The sequence below is a fragment of the Hyperolius riggenbachi genome, chromosome 7 (genome assembly GCF_040937935.1).
Source record: "Hyperolius riggenbachi isolate aHypRig1 chromosome 7, aHypRig1.pri, whole genome shotgun sequence".
Classification (NCBI taxonomy): domain Eukaryota; kingdom Metazoa; phylum Chordata; class Amphibia; order Anura; family Hyperoliidae; genus Hyperolius; species Hyperolius riggenbachi.
The window spans coordinates 43,579,731-43,602,944 of record NC_090652.1 but is presented as its reverse complement, the minus strand read 5'-3'; the positions used below and the strand labels follow the sequence as shown (position 1 = coordinate 43,602,944).

General features: G+C 46.4%; 1 protein-coding gene across 5 annotated transcripts in view; it reads left to right on the top strand.

Moving 5' to 3' along the window:
• Positions 1-23,214, top strand: part of LOC137524285 (complement factor H-related protein 1-like) — a 149,712-nt gene that overhangs the window by 90,429 nt on the left and 36,069 nt on the right. For all 5 annotated transcript variants that reach the window (XM_068243967.1, XM_068243968.1, XM_068243966.1 and 2 more), the window contains 2 exons: positions 5,687-5,860; positions 11,329-11,508. In XM_068243967.1, coding sequence (XP_068100068.1) covers positions 5,687-5,860; positions 11,329-11,508 — 354 coding nt within the window. The remainder of the gene's footprint in view (positions 1-5,686; positions 5,861-11,328; positions 11,509-23,214) is intronic.

Genomic DNA, 23,214 nt, shown 5'->3' with positions numbered 1-23,214 from the left:
CTATGCTATCTGAGTTGGAGGCCCCAAATGCGGCTGCATGACTGCTTCCTGGAACTAGAGATTTTTCTCGATTCCGAACAGGCAAATCTCCGTAGACTTTAATGGACAAGTGAACTCTAAAACCTACAGGGACTGTTTCTGACCACAAAAGTGATGGAAAATTTGTTTCAAGGGTCCTAACACCTGGATGGGGGCATGCCGGAGGGGGATCAATGGCAAAGTCCCACCAAAAATGATGTAGTTGACGCAGAGTTGTGTTTCAATCTCTAAAGGGCAGAAATCACATTCCTAAATTGATGTAATAAAGTGCTTTAAAATGACCGGCGTGCGCACACGTACATCAGGTAGTACAAGGGTTATACCTGCTTCACACTGACAGACAAAACACTGCATTTAACACACCACAGTCCACAAACAATCGCAAACGACCTTTAGTAATTATGTCAGGTGGGCATCTCTTTGTTTTTACTAGTTGACACCTCCAGGACATAAATGTTCGTTCTCTTGGCGGCAGTCTTTGTGTAGTGGTGTGTAGTGGCCACCATGCTTGTGTGCACAATAGTGGGAGTGCAGGCGATTTTCCAGATCACAGTTTTCCAGAATCTATGGTCAGGCTGAGGTAGTTCAATCACAGTTAATTGACCAAAAAAACACTGATTCTGCACTGGGGCCTTATACAGGGGGCAGTAGTGGATACTAGATGCCAGTTGTGGTGTGAAGGATTGCTGGGTAATGGTCTGTGCACTATTAGGACCAGCAGACATGTCTCCAACAGCACTGAGGTTTTACAGAGGGGCCAATAGTGGATACTAGATGCCAGTTGTGATGTGAAGGATTATTAGGTTATGGTCAGTGCACTACTAGGACCAGCAGACCTGTCTCCAACAGCTAACTTGTGCACTGGCCACAGAAGAGCAATACAATAGCAAGAAAAACAATGTATTAGCCCTAAGAATGCTGTGGCTGTTTCAGAAAAATGTGGTGGCAGCAAGAATCTGTGCTGAGGACACAGAACACAGGCCTACCTAGCACTCCCTGTCACAACACACTGTCCCTCATCTGTCTAGCACAGACGCCAAACTAAGACTGCAAAATGGCTTCTGTGCTTGCTTTCTAAAAGGAGGGGGGTGTTCCAGGTGGGAGGGATAGCTTATTGGCTGCCATGTGTGTGCTGACTGTGAGATAAGGGGTAAAAATGTAGCTCAATGATGATGTATAGGGGGCGGGTCAAACACACCATGGGGGGAACGTGAACACCCACTGCAAAAAAATCACCAGGTGAATAGTTTGGCCCATCTCTACCTGAAACCTCCACCTTTTAAAATTCTATCTGGTTATTGCTGTGTTCCTACCGCCAGGGTCCATGGCCTACTGTGCTGCCACCAATTCCTGCTGCTGCTATTATAATTTTCTTTAATTATTGCTTTCATGGCTGAAAAATTGTTGGAACCTTAGGAATTTTTCCAGAAAATTAAGTATTTCTCACACAAAAGTATTGCAGTAAAACATGTTTTGCTATACACCTGTTTATTCCCTTTGTTGTACTGGAACAAAAAAAAAAAAAAAAGGAGGAAGTAAGCAAATTAGACATCATGCCACACAAATTTCCAAAAAATGGGCTGGACAAAATTATTGAAACCCTTAACTTAATATTTGGTTGCAGATCCTTTTGAAAAAATTACTGAAATTATTCACTTTCTTTTACCATCAATAAGCTTCTTATACCTCTCACCCGGAATTTTGGACCACTGTTCCTTTGCAAACTGCTCCAGCTCTCTTATTGGAAGGACACCTTTTCCCAATAGCAATTTTAAGATCTCTCCACATGTGTTTAATGGCATTTGGATCTGGACTCATTGCTGGGCATTTCAGAACCAGGGTTGTAACTAGAAACCACTGGGCCCTCTGCAAAAATTTGGATGGGGCCCCCCAAGCAGGTGCCAAAGCAGGGGTTTTGGCACACAGAGCTCACCGCTGGATGCTCCCAGTACAGATAGCCTGGTATAGGTGCCCCCCATATAGCCAGGTATAGGTGCCCGTTCCCAGTATAGCCAGGTATAGGTGCCCTCAGTATAGCTTAGGTATAGGTTCCTGTCCCCAGTATAGCCAGGTATAGGTGCCCCTGCCCCCAATATAGCGAGGTATAGGTACCTTCAGTATAGACACCCACAGTATAGCCAGGTATAGGTGCCTTCAGCATAGCTAGGTTTTGGTGCCCCCATTATTGCCAGGTATAGGTGCCCACAGTATAGCCAGGCATAGGTGCCCCCAGTATAGCCAGGTATAGGTGCTTTCAGCAAAGCTAGGTATAGGTGCCCGTCATCCAGCCCCCTCCAGGCTGATAACTCCCTTGCCATCCTCCTGCACTGCCTGAATCTTCTGCAATTTGCCCCAGAATGTTCTCTGGTCCGGGGTGTACTGAGCTTATATTGGCTGACACACATGCGCCCCAATCACGTTCTGTAGTATTCTGTGCCTGTGCAGGTACAGGTGCTGAATGCTCCTGGCCACTGGAACGGGGGGGGGGGGGGGGAGTGGTAATACTCAAGAGGTTAATGTCTAAGTTTAAACACTTTATATGTTTACTTTACTCAGAATTACTGTAATACATGTATATTTATTCATGCTATATTCCTTTAAAAAGAAATCAGATTTTTTTGCAATGATTAAAAGCATCTGTCTGCAGCTGGCCATTTGAGGAACTAACTACAGGGATGCACCCGTAATTGACCAATTCATCTGTTACATAATCAAGCCAATAAAATTGTCAGAAAGAGCTTAAAGGAATACCCGAGGTGACATGTGATTGATGAGATAGACATGAGTATGTACAGTGCTAAGCACACAAATAACTTTGCTGTGTTCCTTTTTTTCTTTCTCTTCCTGAAAGAGTTAATGTGAAGGATTGCGGAATAGCCGCCGCGTGCTCTGACGGCATGGCGGCTACTTCCGCGTCCAGTCCGGCGGTTTACGCGCGGCGAAATGTGTCTGATGTGGTACAGCCTTCCTGTGCACATAGGCTGAGGAATACACGCGCGCGCGCGGAAAGACAGAAGCTTTATGGGAAGCAGAGAGGGATCAGCTGACTCCCTTGGTCAGCTGATCCCAGGATGTATGAGGATTGGCTGGAGGGGACTGGGCAACGCTGATCAGCGCTGCACTATATAACCACTCGTCCCTCAGTCTCACGTTGTCTGCCGTTGCAAATGCTTTATGTGTTGGCACACAGACCTCAGTCAGATCCCACAGTGTGTTAGAACCAGGAGGACCTGGGAATTCACACTGAGCTAGATTATTCTCGCAATGTTATGCTATAGACTAGTTCCAGGGTGTTGTGACTACGGACCTCACACCCAAGCCTAGGATACTGTGTCAATGCTATGTTATGCTATAGACTAGTTCCAGAGTGTTGACACTACGGACCTCACACCCAAGACTAGCACTGTGTACTTGTATTACCTTAGCCTGCCTCTAGGGTATAGAGAGCTAGGATCTCACATCCAGTTAGGGCAAGTCTGTTTATCTTAGCAGCAGGGCATCATGCAACCAAGCCTAGGCCCCTCTCCTAGGGAGCCTTTAGCCTATAGGGATTCACCCACAGTCTGGGGTGAATTCCCTTCTTCTTCTAACCTCCAGCTCCTCTCTCTGGTGGTTCTCACTCAAAGTGCTACTGTTACACCAAACACTCATATCTCAGGTTTCCAGAGGTTAGACATGCCTGGATTATTGGTGATTCTGCAGATCATCCATAATCTGGTGTATATCTGCATTGCTGATGATTCTGCAGATCACCAATAATCAGATTCTCTCTCTGCGTGTTGACACCAATCGTTACAGTTAAATATCAAGTATGTAAGTGGCTTACTCAGTCCTGACTCAGACAGGAAGTGACTACAGTGTGACCCTCACTGATAAGAAATTCCAACTATAAAACACTTTCTTAGCAGCCATACTTCAATGAATGTATCACTGAGCAAAAACAATAAAACCGTTAAAAGTTAAAAAGTAGATTTCAACATAAAATAAAACTGTGGAATATCTTACAAAAGTCCTTTTTGGGAGAAGGAAGATAGATACAATCAATTATTTCATTAGCTTATTTTTGCCTCGGGTGTCCATTAATAAAAAAAAAAAAAAAAGCAGAACAAACTGAACTGCTCTGACTCAAACAGCATATTGACAGCATTCAACTGCTTTCAATTATATGTGTGCATACATTACGTTTGATTAATTCAATTTGGGACCATGAGATACAATCTTAAGGGAGCATTCTTTTACTTGTAAACTTTAGGGGAAAAGGGTTAATGGACAAGGTTCATTAATGATTTTATTATGTAGAGCGTGTGGTCATTAAAGTGGGTGGGGTTACCTGATGGGAGGGTCCCTGGTGGCCTGGCAGGGGTGTCCCTAGTGGTCTTGCAGGGGAGGTGTGGTCTGGTGGGCTCCTGATGGCCTGGCGGGTCCCAGATGGCCAGGTGGGGGTGTCTCTGGTGGCCTAGCTGGTGTTTCTGGTGGCCTTGTGAGGGTGTCCCTGGTGGCTTGGCAGGCCCCTGGTGGCTTGATGGGGTGTCTCTGGTGGTTTAAGGCGGTCTCTGGTGGCCTGGCAGTGGTGTCCCTGGTTGCCCGGCAAGGGTGACCCTGATATCCTGGCGGGGGTGTCTCTAGTGGCCTGGCAGGGGTGTCTCTGGTAGCCTGGAGGGGGTGTCTCTGGTGGCCTGGTGAGGGGGTGTCCCTGTTGGTGTTGTGGGGATGGGCCTAGCAGGAGTGTCTCTTGTGGCCTGGCGTGCCCCTGGTAGCCTGGTGGGGGTTTCCCTGGTGGCTTGGTGAGCCTGTGGTGGCCTGGTGGGAATGTCTCTGGTGGCCTGGCAGGAGTGCCCCTTTTGGCCTGGTGGGCCCCTGGTGGCCTGGTGGGGTTATCCCTGGTAGCTCTGGCAGGGGTGTGTCTGTTGGGTGTCTCTGATTGTCTGGTGGAGTGGTCTTGTAGGCTGATCTGGTGGTATGAAGTGGTTTGGTGGGGTAGTTTAGTGCGGTGGTCTGGTGGGGTGGTCTCGATTTGTGGTCCCCCTTGTGCAGAGCTGGCAGAAGGCAGCATACTGGGTAAGTATTAACTCACATTCCCTTGGTCCAGCGACAAGCAGCTCTCCCCTCCTCTCAGATCGGCATTCAGCCTCACACTGCCACTAAGTCATCATCAAGCTGAGGCCCGACACTAGAGATGGTAAAATGCTGGAGGACGTGCAGAGCAGACTGGGAGTGATGATCGCCGGAGGAACCAGGAGAGGTGAGTACCGGTCCTATCCTGCTGCTTCTGCCCCCGCTGCTGCCTTTAGTGATCACTACGATCAACAGTGATCATAGTGATCACATGATTAGGAGCCAATCGGGATGGCTCCTGATCAGTGAGGGGATATGTCAGCTGTCATATGTGTGCAATCAACGCAGGAGCGCTTGGATGACAGCTAGGGAAATCTATGGCACCACAAAAACAGGGTGTAGATTTCAATCACTGCCGTCTTCAAGTGGTTAACAGTTAAAGAAAATGAATAAATACATTTAAAAAAAAAACTCTCCAATATTTTCATAAATTATTAAAAACTGCCATTTATTCTGGATAGTGTTTGTCTGCTGTGAATGTTATCTTTCCACATGTGCTAAACTGTACTTGGAAATTTTTCTCTTTCCTTAGAAAGTCTCTGTGGGAAACCGGAAGAAATAGCAAATGGGAGAGTTCTAGAAGGAAAGACAGAATACAAGCATAATGAGAAAGCCTCCTATGAATGCTCTGCAGAGTACAGGTTGTCCGGAGATGGGAATGCTACATGCTTACTTGGAAGATGGCAAAATGTTCCAAAGTGTATCTGTAGGTAACACTCACCCTGATTCCTGAAAACAAAAAATGCATGCAATATTGATGACTGTAAGGGTTCTTCAAAAAGTTTCTGGATTTTTTTCGTTTCAAGGGTGTTTATTGAAAAATATCATATGATATACACAGTTATATAACATGTTCCCCACATATGGGGAGTATCACACAATAGCATATCATATGAAGTAAACACTGTAACCACATTCAGGACAGATATATAGAAAGAATAAAAATATTCAAAACATCAGTGGTCAAAGGGAACCCATACATTTTTTATTATATGGGGAGGGAAGGAGAGAAAAAGGGACGAGGAAGGTAAAAAGAGGGATAGGAAGGTAAGGGATGGAAAAGGTAGGGGATTAAAGGGCGTACCATGGGTGGAAATACCACATCTTGCCTGTGGTAGCACCCAGCGGGTTGAAAAGAGAAAGGGAAAGAAAAGGGTAAGGGGGGAGGGAATTTATGAGAGTTTACAGAAGAGTCCAATGGAGTAAACATTATAACACATGAGAAAGGCGAAAAAATATAGATGTATACATTTCTAAAGATGAAGTATGGCCAAACCAAACCCCCAATTAATATGCTAGTTGTTAAGAATTTCAAAAACAAATTACAAACACATTTTCCATGTAGGCTTCAATTCTCAAAGTATTACTGCATGTGGTAAAGCAAAAAACATTATTATGAGTATGAATTTTGGAGAGCACAACAATTATTTTGATAAGATTTTTTCAAACTGTTTTAGCACCCTTCCTTGTCTAAGTTTCCAGCATATTATGAAGCAGGTATTCAGGCATGACACAGCCTGGAAAAATGGGCACCAGAGGTGCCTGAGAAGATTGTGGTGGGGAAGTCCTGCTACATTGTGGCATAACTTCCACGGAATTCCGACGTTTAAAAATTTTGCCAGATATCTTAGGGAGAATTTAAAAAAAATCCAAAAAGACCTTGTTATGTTTGAGAACTCTGGGGAGTACTCTGGAGGACTCTGGGGAGTACTTTCCACTACACATCTTCACCCGCCAGGATCCAGTGTTGGCAGCCCCCAAACAGCGGCCATGTAAATATTTACCTTCCCCACTCCTGCACAGGCGCAGTAGCCTGTTGGGTCCGCTCTACTGCGCAGGCGGGTGAAGAGGATGGGGAAGCCTTATTAGAATCCAGTGGCTTCCCCCTAAGGTAAATTTAGGCTGTTTTTCTTTTTTTTTTTTTTTTTTAAGATTTACTTTAATTATTATTATTATTATTATTTATTTATAAAGTGCCAACATATTCCGTGGCGCTGTACAATGTAAGAAAACAAACAAGGGATACATAATGATACAGACAATGATATACCGTATATATTCGCATATAAGCCGACCTGCATATAAGCCGACCCCCCAACTTTTCCCTGAAAAACCAGGGCAAAATGATTGACCCTTATATAAGCCGGGGGTAGGAAATGCTGGATTGGTGCAGGCTGCGTGATCCCCCAGTGTGTCCCAGTATAGCTAGTATAGTGCCCAGTATGGGTAGGTAGTGCCTCAGTGTAGCTAGTATAGTGCCCAGTTTAGCTAGTAAAGTGCCCAGTATAGCTAGTATAGTGCCCAGTATAGCCAGTATAGTGCCCAGTATAGGTAGGTAGTGTCCAGTATAGCTAGTATAGTGCCCAGTATAGCTAGTAAAGTACCCAGTATTGGTGGGTAGTGCCCCAGTATAGCTAGTATAGTGCCCAGTATAGCGCCCAGTATAGCTAGTATAGTGCCCAGTATAGCTAGTATAGTGCCCAGTATAGCCAGTATAGTGCCCAGTATAGGTAGGTAGTGTCCAGTATAGCTAGTATAGTGCCCAGTATAGCTAGTAAAGTGTCCAGTATTGGCAGGTAGTTCCCCAGTATAGCTAGTATAGTGCCCAGTATGGTGCCCAGTTTAGCTAGTAAAGTGCCCAGTTTAGCTAGTATAGTGCCCAGTATAGCCAGTATAGTGCCCAGTATAGGTAGGTAGTGTCCAGTATAGCTAGTATAGTGCCCAGTATAGCTAGTAAAGTGCCCAGTATTGGCAGGTAGTTCCCCAGTATAGCTAGTATAGTGCCCAGTATAGGTAGGTAGTGGCCAGTATAGCGCTCCCCCCGCGGCCCCGCTGCTATTACCTGCTTCGCCTGTATGCGAGTCTTTTTTTATTGGTGGTCGGTGGTCCGCGCTCCCCCCTCCCCGCTCCCCCCTCCTCCTGCGACCGCTGCTGCTATTACCTGCTTTAGGCAGTGGCTTCCTCTAATCCGGGTTCCCCTCTCATGTTCCGTATAGGAGATCACAGCAGCATGCCAGGCGCTGCTGCTGTGACGATGCAGGGGGCAGGAAAGTGTGCGGCTCCCTGTAGCGGCGATGTGTATCGCCGTTACCAGGAGAACCGCTCTTTCCTGCCCCCTGCATCGTCACAGCAGCAGCGCCGGGCGCACTGCTGTGATCTCCTATACGGAACATGAGAGGGGAACCCGGATTAGAGGAAGCCACTGCCTAAAGCAGGTAATAGCAGCGGCGGCCACGGGAGGAGGGGGGAGCGGGGAGGGGGGAGCGCGGACCACCGACCACCAGTAAAAAATGACTCGCATACAAGCCGACCCCCCAACTTTTGCCCCCTTTTTGGGGGTCAAAAATTCACTTGTATGCGAGTATGCGAGTATGCGAGTATATGCAAGTATATGCTTGTATGCGAGTATATACGGTACATCAAATATGAACACTGTACAAGATACAGCACTGCTGATTACAATTTGATTTAACATGATGGCTAAAATGTATAACAGTGTGCAAGCAATTAAATTAATAACATTCCATGACACAAAAGGGTGAGAGCCCTGCCCTTGCGAGCTTACAATCTAAAGGAATGGGGTGGAAACAAGAGGTGGGGAAGTATACAGTATATGTACAGGCAGTGCGTAATTAGGTTATTTAATGGGTGCGTAATGCATACTAGTTCTGAATACCCTACATGTATTTTATCAATCCACGTGGATCATTCCTCCCAAGCCTCTTTAAGCACTTATTACCCATGCAGGCTGGTATAGCCAAAATTCTAAACCCAGACCATGTGAGGCTCCGCACCCAGAGCTATAACAGCCCACATGGTTCAAGAAGTAGCCTTAACTCATTTCCACAAAAAGTAAAAAAAAAATAAAAACATAACCAGGAGAAAGGTATTTAATTGTTTTTAATTAATCATAAATACTTACCTTTAAAGAGCAACTGTTAGCTCCAAAATGCCCCCTCAAAAAACACATATGTAAGTAGATAAATACATGCTCTACTTACATGACAGATGTATCGTAGTGTCCACGTTTTGATTTCTGTTATTTTCATGTTTATATATTAGAAGGCTCCTGTTGCTGGCAGGGGCCATCTTGTGTCCGGCTAGATCTTCTTCCCCCCCCCCCCGCATCCCCCTCCTCCCCGCACTGACTCTGAGCACAGCGGGGAGGAATAAATGCAGCAGCCACACACAGACTCACCTAATAATGGATCCAAGCGCTGTCGTTCCCATCTATTCTCTGCACTAGTGCAGAGTGTAGGATACTGCAGCGCCTGGAACCATTATTCCGGGAGTCTGTGTGTGTGCACCACCTTTATCCTTCCCCAAAGCTCAGTCCGGGGAAAAAGGAGAATGCGGCGGCGGCGGGCGGCAGAACGGCGGGGGGGGGGGGGGGGCGTGGACATGCCACTGGAGGAGGGGGGCAGAGGACAGTGACAGGAGATAGCCTCTGGCCCCCCTCCGTGCGCTCTAACAGCAGCGGCAACCAGGCAGACAAGGGGAGACCAGGCGGCCAATCGCAGTGCAGAGAGATGAGTGACAGAGGCATCAGCCAATCAGGCTGATTCAGCATGCCTGTCACTTCTCTCTGCGGCTTGCGTACACTTTTAGAGCCTGGGGCATGAGGAGAGAAATCGACAAAAGTAAGAATGATTTGAAACTTTTACATTGCCTGGTTAGCATCCTTTCTACTGCTCTATTAGCATGCAGTAGAGAACTTATTGTGTATTTTCTGCCTAACAGTTACTCTTTAATCAGTGGTGTAGCTAAGGAGCTGTGGGCCCCGATGCAAGTTTTACAATGCCCCCCCAGCACCCTATACATAACAATTGCTACGGTGCACCAAAACCTGCCGATGGCAACTACAGTGCCAGAGGTGCTGACAGGGGGATGGGGAGCAGTTTGTTAATGATTACCACTATTCAAAGTATCTATAGATGTGATTATTATGAGCAGTGGACAAATAGAGAGCTAATACTGCTGGGCCCTTCGGGCCCCTCTGGCCCAAGGGCCCCGATGCAGTTGTAACCTTTGCAACCCCTATTGCTACACCCCTGCCTTTAATTAATGTTACCACACCAATATCCTCAGAAATGGTCCCATGCCAGTATCTGGTCCCATGCCAGGATGCTCACCAGATTTGCTATGGAGTCAACAGTACTCATCCCTGAAAATGGAAAGTATAGAAGACAAAGACAAATAAAATTTATATTGCGCCCCATGAACCTACAAACTCCCTCTGAACCACACCGCAAGTGTGCTGGCTGGCCCAGCTGTCACTTCTCCCTTACTTGTCTTGCCTGTCATAGGTAGCTACAGGCGCCCCTTAGCATAAGGTAGCCAGAGGTACCCTCAGTATTAGGCTAGTAGTGCCCCCGACTGAAGGGAGATCTCATCAGTAGAATGCCGAGATCTGGGTGAGTAACCTCACATTTACACTCTCATCAGGACTCCTAGGCATGGGGAAGGAGGGAAAGAGGCACTAGGGCAGGGAAGTGAGCCACTTTTTCATAACCAGGCATTTCATAACCCTGGGTATCTGTCACTTAGATATAACTACCATCTGTATCTTGTATCTTTGTTAGATTTGTGATCTTACTTATTTTAGAAGTTCCACTAAAAGTTGTTATCACAAAGATTCTTTTAATTTTAGTTTTAAAGGGACCCTGGGCAGGGTATAGAAACAGAATTTACACTTACCTGGTGCTTCCTCCAGCCCACCGTAGGCTTCAAGTATTCCAAGCGTCATCCTTGCTCCTTCCCTGGTCCGGTTACACAACGACTTCAGCCTGAAGTTGCCAGGTCTGCTTCCCGCTGTGGTGATCGCATCATCACGCCGTCCGGCTACGCGTCATCATGATGGCCAGCCTGAGGGCCCTGTGCATGAGCAGGACTCTCACACCGGCTGGCATGGTGACGTGTAGCCGGCCAGTGTAATCCCGCAATCGTCTGCAGCAGGAAGCAGACCCGGCGGCTTCAGGCCGAAGTCGTCCTGTAACTGGAGCTGGGACCAGGGAAGGAACCAGGATGACGCTAGGGATACTCGCAGCCTATGGTGGGCTAGAGGAAGCCCCAGGTAAGTGTAAATTTTGCTTTTTTATCTGGGTCCCTTTCATTTGTTTTTCACTTTGTGCAATTTTTGTGGTCCAATCTGAAGGCCTGTAATGCCTCTTTCAGATACCTCTTGTGAACCTCCAGCAAACATTTCACATGTGGAAATTATAGAACAGAAAAAGAATAAATACTCCTCTGGTGACCGTGTTTTTTATGACTGTGACCCCGGATATACCACTGGAGAGGCTAATACAGATTATATCACTTGTGAGGATGCACGGTGGACAGAGCCGGCATGCACAAGTAAGTCCTTTTCTCGATTTCTTTGGATATCTAAACCTGTATTTTATACATCTACACAATAATATGATGACTATTAGAGATGGCCCACACAGTTCGCCGGCGAGCAGTATTCTGTGAACATCAGCTGTTTGCATTTGCGGCGAATAGCGAACATTTGGCGTGTTTGATTCGCCCCCTATACATCATCATTGAGCTAAACTTTGACCCCTTACTTCACAGTCAGCAGACACATGGCAGCCAATCAGCTAGCACCCCTTCCTGGACCCCCCCACCCCCTTATAAAAAAAGCAATTGCAGTGGCCAGTGGCGGTGCCAGGCGGGTGCTTTGGGGTGCGGAAGCACCTCCTAAAATTCTACAAGCACCCCTAAAGTACCCCCCAGCGTGAACTGACTTTCAGCGTCTAATAGACACCGTGTCAGTTCACCGGCAGCAGCAGCCCACAGCTCTGTCAGCGGCAGAGCAGGGCTACAGTAAAATGGCATCCCAAGCCCTGCTCTGGAGACTTTGAGTCTGCAGTGCAGGTCTTCGGGTGCCATTTTCCCATAGCCCTGCTCTCAGCATGGAAGTTACAGTTGCTGGCTGCAGAGGATCGTGGGAGCTGCGCGCCGGACGGAGGCTGGGACAGGAGGTCTTCAGCAGGTGAGTAAATGGTTTTTTTTTATTTATTTATTTATTAACAGGTGTATTTTCTGGTCAAGTTTGCCACACATGATTGAAGTGTTTTCTGATCAAGTCTGCCACACATGATTGAAGTGTTTTCTGATCAAGTCTGCCACATATGATTGAAGTGTTTTCTGATCAAGTCTGGCACACATGATTGAAGAGTTTTCTGATCAAGTCTGGCACACATGATTAAAGTGTTTTCTGATCAAGTCTGCCACATATGATTGAAGTGTTTTCTGATCAAGTCTGGCACACATGATTGAAGAGTTTTCTGATCAAGTCTGGCACACATGATTAAAGTGTTTTCTGATCAAGTCTGCCACATATGATTGAAGTGTTTTCTGATCAAGTCTGCCACATATGATTGAAGTGTTTTCTGATCAAGTCTGCCACACATGATTAAAGTGTTTTCTGATCAAGTCTGCCACATATGATTGAAGTGTTTTCTGATCAAGTCTGCCACACATGATTGAAGTGTTTTCGGGTTAAATCTGCCACATAATTGAAGTGTTTTCTGATCAAGTCTGCCGACGTGATTGAACTTATTTTCTAGTCAAAACTGCCAACATGATTGAACATATTTTCTGGTTCAATCTGCCAACATGATTGAACGTATTTTGTGTTCAAATCTGCCACATGATTGAACGTATTTTCTGGGCAAATCTACCGACATGATTGAACGTATTTTCTGGGCAAATCTGGTCACATTACGTGTAATTTCTTGAGAAAACCTGCACAATTATGTGAATTTTCTGGGGAAAGGGTCACCAAAACTTGGGCCCACTGTCTTTGCGTTGCACTTTTAAAGGGAACCTGACGTACTGGTCCTCTGCCTTTAATTCTTTCAACTATAGACCCTGAACAAGCATGCAGCAGGTCAGGGGTTTCTGACAATATCGTCAGAACTGACAAGATTAGCTGCATGCTTGTTTATGGTGTAATTCAGATCACTACTGCAACCAAATAGATCAGCAGGGCTGCCAGGCAACGAGTAATGCTTAAAAGGAAATAAATATGGCAGCCTCCATATCACTCTCACCTCTGGCTCATATAAATTACAGTTAGCTCCGCCCTCTTCCGGTCATGACCACACCCATCTTTTTTTGCCGCTGCGCACTTTACGCGCTTGCAGGTCATAGACATACCCATTTTTTGCACGTGCCACGGGTCATCAGATACCCCAGAAGTTGGTCCAGCACCTACGTAGCAGCCCCCCTTGAGCTGCCACTGGCAGTGGCCATATTGGATCAATTATCTGCTGGCTGCTGACTGTTAGTGAGAGCAGGGTGAGATTTGCTCCAGATAGGTAGGGAAAGCATTAGCTAGGCTTGTGTTCTTGTTCCTCACTTGCTGTGAAAGTAATTCAAACAGCCCTTTTGAGGGCTAGCACATCAGTCTCTTGTGTTATTTTTGTGTGTGACACTCCACAGCCCACTAACACCCAGAGCTATTTGCAAACTACTGCTGTTGCCTCATTAAATTGCACACACAGTACCACTCCTGTGCATTATTATTTCACTGTATTCTGATAGTACTATTCTATCTTTCTGTGTGAGACACTCCACTGCCCACTGACACCCAGAGCTGTGCATAATGTGATTTCTGCCCATTAGGGTTTAAAACCCGACTTTGCGTCAGCTCCGTAATTTTTGGTGAGACTTTTGGCATGGATCCCCCTCTGGCATGCCACTATCCAGGTGTAAGACTCCTTGAAACAACTTTTTCATTGAAGGTCTTAAAATTCGCCTGCCTATTGAAGTCTATGGCGGTTCAACCAAATTCGCATGGTCGCAAACATTTTGCGGAACTTCGGGTCCACCATTCGCGAACAGAAAATTCTATGTTTGCGACATCTCTAATGACTATGCTCTAATTATTTTACAGATTTTTGGCAATATTGTTTGCCAGAGGGGCACTGATTCAGTGAATGTACAGTGATCGGTAAGGCTGATATTTTTTTATGTTGGAGGAAAACTTGCTGACAGAGGAAACAGTCCTGTGACTGAGAAGCCACTGGGGGCATTGAAGGGGAAACGGGATGGGCCCTAATCTCATAAGTAGCTGATAAATTAGTCATTTTTTAAGAATTATAATACCAATACACTGGCTGCTGAAATTACTGGTACATTTGGACAATCATCTATAGAACACAGTAATAATATATGGTGTAGAGTTTTCTTTATTTTGACAAAAATTATACCATCTTCATGGGAAGCAGTTAATTTGTGTACCAGTGGCACCCAGGTAAAATTGATACTGTCATAGGCAACTATAATAATAGCCATGACTAGCAGCAGCTACTGCTATAATTTGGGGAGGCAAAATGCGGAAATGAGCCCGTTATTTCTAGCTGCATTTTGCCGCACCGTCCGGTGGCCAAAGTAACAGTAATAGCAATCGCAAATATCTTGCTTCCAACTGTTTTGACATCTGCATTGTATTACATTTACTATACCCTGCTTTTGCCAAACCTAATTCCAGTCGTGCTTGGCAAATAATACAGATTCTGATATTAATACAACTACCAATTGCAATGCCTTTATTGTTGCTGGATGGGGGGCGAGTTTAAGGTTTGGCATTGGAGGTTGTATGGCCCGAACTTCAGATTGTAGGTTTGTGATCTGTGAACGCGAACTTCCGCAAAAGTTTGAGTTCGCACGAACCGGGCGAACCGCCGTACACGTCAATGGGCAGGCGAATTTTAAAACATACAGGGACTATTTCTGGCCACAAAAGTGATGGAAAAGTTGTTTCAAGGGGTCTAACACCTGGAGGAGGGCATGCTGGAGTGCTTTTGTTTGCTGTTTTTCTGCAGGTGGTCTTCCCATTGCAGTTTGTGCTTTTTCTCCATGTGCCTTCGTAAGGCAGTTGTCCCTACGCGGGTGTTGGCCTTTCCACGTCTCAATTTTTGGTGGCAGAGAGTACAGATGGCATTGCTCTCATCTGAGGCTGACACACAAAAAAAAATCCACACCACTGAGCCTTGGGGTGATGGCACTATGGTGGTGTCAGCAGCTGCCGTTGAAGGGCATGTTGGCTGGCTGTCCCTGGGAAAATAATGTATTTGACGCAGAGCAGGGTTATGATCCCTAAAGGGCAGAAATCACATTGCATTCCTAAATTGGAGGCATAAAGTGCTTTAACCACTTGCCGACCGCACACTCATACCGTGCGGCGGCAAAGTGGTAGCTGGAGGACCAGCGACGCAGATCTGCATCGCCAGGTGCCTCCCTAATAAATCAGGAAAGGCCGCTTGGGGGCGAGCGGCCGTTTCCTGTTAGATCACGGAGCGGGTCTCCGTGAATAGCCTGCGAGCCGCTGATCGCGGCTCGCAGACTAAATGTAAACGCAGGAGACGTATGTCTTCTTTGGTTGCATTGAGCAGCGCCGTAAGGCAGATCGGCGATCCCCGGCCAATCAGCGGCCGGGGATCGCCGCCATGTGACAGAGGACATCCTGTCACAGGCTGCACAGGACGGATAGCGTCCTGTGCAGCGCGGATCACCAGGGGGGAGAGGTAGGAGAGGGAGGGGGGAATTTCGCCGCGGAGGGGGGCTTTGAGGTGCCCCCCCCCCGCAAAATGCCTGCCGACCAGAGCGATCAGACCCCCCCCTGCACATCATCCCCATAGGGGGGAAAAAAGGGGGGCGATCTGATCGCTCTGCATGCCACCTGATCTGTGCTGGGGGCTGCAGAGCCCACCCAGCACAGATCACAAAAAACAGCGCTGGTCCTTAAGGGGGGGTAAAGGCTGGGTCCTCAAGTAGTTAAAACATCTTACGTGTGTATACATGGATCAGGTAGTGTAAGTAGTGTACTGCTTCACACTGACAGACCAAACTCACTGTTTAATGCACCGCCGCAAACTGCCGCAAAGGGTTGTCATTAGTTAATAAAGTTACATAAAATGTCAGTCCTCTCAGCGGCAATGTTTGTGTAGAGATGGCCATGCTCGTGCGCACGTTGGCGAGAGTGCAGGTAATGATGATGAAAATTTTAAAATATGTTGTTGTTTTTTTGATTAATTGAAAATTGAAGAGTTATTTATAAAATTCTACAATGTTTTTTTTTTTCCTGATATGTTACTTTGGTAATTATGGTAATTCCAGAGCTAATACCTGCCGACGAGCGCTGACCTGTATAGTGCTATAAAGAACTTGTGCTGTGCCTTCTCAAGTTGTGAATGTGAAAGCAATCTCTAATCCAACAAAACTGGGAAGCATTGCACAGAAAATTTTGCTGCAGATAAATTGCAAGCTTGAAGGAGAGCTGTGGGGAGTGGACATTCCCCTGAAAAATCTGATGGTGATCGGAATGGATCTACCATGATGCCGGCTAAAGTTCCCGTTCAGTGACAGACTTTGTTGTGTGGCCAGCATAAATACTTTCCTGACCTGCTGATACTTCTGTGTAATCTTTCAGCGACCACATCAGGATAGTATGAATGGCTGGCTTGAAGCTGTGCGTTGTGGCCACTCTCCAGAAATACTACCAGTTAAATCATGCACTGCCAGAGAAGATTGTGGTATACCGGGATCATGGATTGTCAGATGGACAGCTCAGCACAGTTATGAGATCCTGTGGTTACAGGCCTGCTTTGGTACTTTTGAAAATTATTCTCCTCGCATAATTGTCATCGTAGTGAAGAAAAGGATCAGCAACAATTTTTACTGCTCCGCGTCCAGAGCATTTGTCACCCCTGCTCCCGGTACCATCGTGTACCACACTGTCACCATCACCAACCACAACTGGGTGGATTTCTTCCTGATATCCTACCATGTCAGGCAAGGATGTGCCATTCCCACTCACTATATATGAAATGATGAACACTGCAAACCTCACTATCATCAGCAAGCCCTGACCATCCACAAAGGTATAGTGCTGCTCGGATACCCCTTTTCAAAATCCGGATCCGATACACAGATATCCGATTTGGGTTGGATATCCGATTTCAAAATTTTCCAATCTGGATCCGAATTGGATGTCCGACCTCAGTATCCGGGGTATCCAGCCGGATTCAGATATCTGCATGGAAAAAAACAGAAGTGACCTTTAACTTGCTTTAAAAAGGGTTTTTAGGGTAAATGAGGCATGCATCATCATTATTTTTTAATGGGAAACACTAATTGATGATGTGGGGACTTAAAATCCCCCCCCCCCCCCAAAAAAAAATGGCTGTCAATTAACATCAGGCCTAGGTTCCAGACAGCGGTCATGCAGCCCACATTGTGTCCAAAGTCCAACCGCACAACTGGGACATGACAGTTTTCAGCCAAGACACCCCCAGTAAATTACGCAGCAATTGTGGTTCGGGTTAAATATAGGTGGTATCAGCACAGCAGCAGTGGCCTGTGGCACCCTGGTGGTGGGAGCTGCACAGACAGCAGGAGCAGGGCAATGCAGCAGGGGTAACGTGTGCCAGGAGCATGCCGGACATGTCACGTGGCATGTGTCACATGGCACTTGGCATGTGTTACGTGGCACTTGGCACGTGTTACGTGGCACTTGGCACATGGCACGTGGCACTTGGCATGTGTCACTTGCCACGTGTCATGTGGCACATGTCAAGTGGCATGTGACACAAGCCAAGTGACACCTGCCAAGTGCCACGTGACACGTGCCAAGTGCCACATGCCACGTGACACGAGGCAAGTGCCACGTGACACATGGCAAGTGACACGTGACACGTGGCAAGTGCCACGTGACAAGTGACATGTGGCAAGTGCCACGTGACAGTCAGACAGCAGAGGTGAAGACACTAGTGCACTGTCTAACTGGCACTGCTCACAGCACAGCATTTCTGTATAAAGCTAACACAGTAGTACTACTACTCTAGTACTGCAGTACTACAGTACTAACTACACAATAACACAGTAATCCTATCCCCTAATCCCTAACCTAACTAACCTATGCTGTAGCTAGCTAAGGCTAATAGCTAGCTAGCAGGCAGCAGCTGGCCTGGTCTGTGCACAGCACACACACAGACACATAGCAGCTGCCTGCAGCACACACTCTGACTGTCACACAATGACATCAAGCTAAATAATGATTTACCAATAGTGTAGTGATAGTGAAGGGGTTAATCACTCAACAGCTTTCGGTTTATCACTGTGTACTGCCCTTGCTAGGCAAGCAGGACTGGAGCACACACTCTGACTGGTACACAATGACTGTCACAAAATGACATCAAGCTAATTAACGATTTAACAATAGTGTAGTGATAGTGAAGGGGTTAATCACTGAACAGCTTTATTTTTATAAATGTGTACAGCCCTTGCTAGGCCACCAGCACTGTGAGCATTCTGCAAGCTAGGACGATATGTCTCATCATGGCAGCCCTCCTTATTATACAGGGGGGCTGGACAGTGTTCTTTTCTGTGATTGGGTGCAAGGGTTTAGACTGTGAGCCCTCTGATTGGCTCAATGATGTCAGGTGGGGTTGGCCAGGGTTCCCCTCTGTGATTATTTATTTATTTTTTATTTATTTTTATTTTTATTTTGGGGGGGGGGGGGGTATAACAATACGAAATAAAACTAATAACAGTTAATATGTTGAGTGGGAGTGATATGTGCTGGTTTGCAATAGATAGAAGAGGGTGGTAGAACTGCAAGGCCCAGCAGTGACTGTGGCCTGACCTGTATGCAGTGTGTAACCCATACAGACAGATATCAATAACAGATACAGTTGGAAGCTAAGCACAGCTTTTGATAGACAGTGTGATGTCTTGCTTGCAATAGTTAGAAGAGTATAGTAGCACTACAAGGCTCAGCAACTGACTGTGGCCTGTGTGTAGTGTAAGTGTAACCCACACAGATATCAATAACAGATACAGTAGCAAGCAAAGCACAGCTTATGATAGACAGTGTGCTGGCTTGCTTGTAATATAGATAGAAGAGTATAGTAGAACTACACAGCCCAGCAATGACTGTATGCAGTGTGACCAGTGCCTTTTACACGCACACAGAGGTGCCGAGCCTTATCTGGACCTAGAGCTGTGTGATATTCCTCTTATTTAATGCCTGAAGAAGTGGGATTTTGCCCGTGAAACGCGTCACAGTTTGTCTCGGAGTATGTGAATAAATTATCTTTGACTTCAATCGACAGCATCGTGTCTGCTTTTGGTTGGCTGGTCCACCACCGCCACCTGAACATTTTAAACTTTTTAGTGCATTTTATACTACTGGCGCCTCTGTGCATCATCATATCCAGTTATCCACCCTTGGTGGAAGGGTGACACACCCTCCTTTTCTTCTTTCATAGAGAGCGACATCTTAATCCTGAGTGGGGACAGGTCTAATCTCCCCACCTGCTTATACAGTGGTTGCCTGAGCGGTAACCCATGTTTGTAAGTATCTATATATATAATAGACTAAGTGCCTCAACCTTCAAACAAGAAGAAGTAGTGCCCTGCCCACAGGGCCGGTCCAAGCAAGAAGAAGGGGCTGGTCCAAGCAAGAAGAAGAAGTAGTGTCATATCAAACCAAGGGCGAAGAGGGATAATTTGCATATTCAGTAGCAGTGCATTGTGGGTAACCACAAATGTTCACTTATAGCTGAATTATTGCAGATTTGCTTCTGTTTTAAGAAGGAAAATTACACCAAGCTTTGCTTTTTTTTTTAGTAGGAGGGCTTTTTGGTCTCCTTTATCCTCCTATACACATTCCGAGTGGTTTGGGTCACCCTGAGCTGCTTAGTTACTCTGTTGTACTGGTCCAAGCCCTAGCTCATACAGCCATATCAATCCCTGCTATGTACTGATGAGGACCAAAAGTCTGAAACAGGCTGTCACATGTGGGTTTGATATGACTATATAAAATTTAAAGCTATAGAGCTTGATTCACAAAGCGGTGCAAACTGTTTAGCACGTGAAGTGCCGTACGTGGACTTTTGTGTGCGCAAAGTGCCGTGATTTGCGCTATTGCGGTCTTTTGCGTGCGCATTTTGCTGCGATTTGTGCGATCGCGGACTTTTGCGCTTGCAAAAGACCGCGATTGCGCAAATCGCGGCACTTTGCGCGTGCAAAAGTCTGCGAATGGCACTTCACATGCTAACTGTTTAGCAGTTTGCACCGCTTTGTGAATCAGGCCCATAGGCTTGCTTGACTTACCAAGGGTGAAATGGAATAATTTGCATATTTAGTAGCCGTGCATTGTGGGTACCCACAAATGCTCACTTATAGCTGAATTATTGCAGATTTGCTTCTGTTTTAAGAAGGCAAATTACACCAAGCTTTGCTTTTTTTAGTAGGAGGGCTTTTTGGTCTCTTTTATCCTCCTATACACATTCTTAGTAGTTTGGGTCACCCTGAGCTGCTTGGTTACTCTGTTGTACTGGTCCAAGCCCTATCTCATACAGCCATATCAATCCCTGCCAAGAACTGATGAGGACTGAAAGTCTGAAATAGGCTGTTTCATGTGGGTTTGATATGACTGTATAAAATGAAAAGCTGTAGGGCCTGATTCACAAAGCAGTGCAAACTGTTTAGCATGTGAAGTTCCACGAATCACGCAATCGCAGTCTTTTGCGTACGGAATTTGCAGCGAGTCGCACGATTGCGGAGTTTTGCTTGCAAAGTGCTGCGATTCGCGGCAAATTGCGTGCGCAAAAGACCGCTATCGCGCAAATCGCGGCACTTTGCGCGTGCAAAAGTCTGCGAACGGCACTTCACGTGCTAACTGTTTAGCACACTCGTGCTAAACAGTTTGCACCGCTTTGTGAATCAGGCCTATAGGCTTGCTTGACTTACCAAGGGTGAAAAAGAATAATTGGCATATTTAGTCGCAGTGCATTGTGGGTAACCACAAATGTTCATTTATAGCTGAATTATTGCAGATTTCTTTCTGTTTTAAGAAGGCAAATTACACCAATACAGTGGGTGGCATTGCAGGAAGTGACAACAGTGGAACACACGCTGGAACACGGAAGAGGTGAGTCATCCCCACCTGCTGCCTTTTACTAATAGTGGCAGCTGCTACTGTGCTTAAGCAGGAGGGGGAGCGCCCATGGGGGACCCAGGTGAGGGGGGGTGGGTTCCTGCTGAGCTTAAGCTGGAGGGGGAGCACACATGAGGGACCCAGTTGAGGGGGGGTCCGACTCCCCTCCCCGCCGCTGTGCCCAATACCCCCTTCCTGCCCTCTACCCCCTTATGCGGCGTATGCTACGCCGCGGGTCGGCTAGTAATACTTACTTGTCATTTTTTCCTCTTGTTCCAAAACCTACTACACCATATCGGGCTCTCGGTTTGTTTGTTTACACACACACACACGCACGCACGCACGCACACACACGCACGCACGCACGCACACACACACACGCACACAGTGCCCAGCTAACTGTCCCTGTCACTGAAACAATGTCTCTCCCTTCCACTCACTACAGGAGCAGCATATGGTCATCGCTACTGCATTTTTTATAGGGGGGGGGGGGGGCGGGGATCCGTGGGTGAATGCAGCCTGACTGGCTGCCATGTGTCGGCTGACTGTGATATAAAGGGTCAAAGTTTGGCCCAATGACAAGGTATAGGGGGCGGGTCGAACTCGCTGTGTTCGCGTCCCGTCGTGGATGCGAACAGCTGAAATTTGCGTGAACTACCCGCCCGGCAAACCATTCGGGCCATCTCAGTAGGGATGATCAATGAGATGCAAATACTTCTGAAAGTATGCACATTTTTATGCAAATATATGCAGCTTGAAAAAGTACTAATCAGTTTAAACCTGAGTTTAAATTGATTGGTCCATTTTCAAACTGCATACATTTGTAAAAAAAAATTGCATACATTTGCATCAACTCGTACGAATTTGCATCTATTTGATGATCACTACTGGGAGGGCTTCAGGATGAGGCATCGGTAGGCATCAATGTTTTTTGGGAGGGCTAGGATTTAGAAGAAGTGTTTATGGTCAGGCGTCGGAAGGGGGGGGGGGGTTGGGTTAGGCATCGGAGGGTTGTTTTTTACAGTTATTCATCATAGGGAGGGGCTTTAGGGTTAGACATCTGCAGAGGGGTTGGTAAGGGTTAAGCATCGGAGGGGAGGTGGTTAGATTTAGGCATCGTTAGAGGGAGGGCTCTGTGTGAGAATAAGGTTAGGTTAGGCTATAGTAGAATATTGGTTTTCAGGATAACCCACTAAACCAAAGTAGAATATCGGTCATATACAGATAATCTACTTGCAGCTATTCCTATTTATATTATAAATGTACACCTTTCCATGACCAGCAATAAACATCAGTGATGCTAGCTGGTGATCACACCCACTCAGTCACACCCCTTGCTAGCCCTAATCTTTATACAGGAGCTGCCAAAAGTTCTCACTAAGGCAGGTGTCCGGAACCTTTTTGGCTGAGAGAGCCATAAACGCCACATATTTTAAAATGTATTTCCCTGAGAGCCATACAATATGTTTCAAACTGGGACAGTGCGCATGCGCAGCAGAGTGCTCATGTCCCTTTTGCTACGGCGATGTGTATACAGCTGATTCACAGGGCAGCGGAAGTGTCAGACACGTCTTCAGCTTCTCTTGGGTTTCAGCAACATAAGCAATTTCCCAGAGAGCCAGACAGGAGAAATACCAACTAACAGCTTGTACAAATATTAGATGACTTGGGGGTTGATTCAATTTGTAGGACGAGATCCCCGCACCAATCAAAGTGCAGAGATCTCGTCCTACAAAGTCACTGGACCTGACAGGGTCCAGAGTGGGACAATTGGAGCAGCTGTGTTTTGGGGGGAGTGCGAGCAATTTAGTAGTGCATGCTACAGTAGTAGCGTGCCTACTTTGAAAATTTCACTTGCGCTGCCACACTAAGTTGCACTGCTTGAGCTGTGTAGCTTAGTGAATCAACCCTTACTGATTTGTCTGTGAGCCACATGCAGCCATCAAAAGAGCCGCATATGGCTCCCGAGCCATAGGTTCCCTACCCCTGCACTAAGGTAAAAGATCTCCTCCACATCAACCGCATGTGTCAAAAGTCATGATCCTGAATGCAAAGAATTCCCTTTGCTAATTTGAGACCGTTAGGGATCTATTGTGTTCTGTGATGCT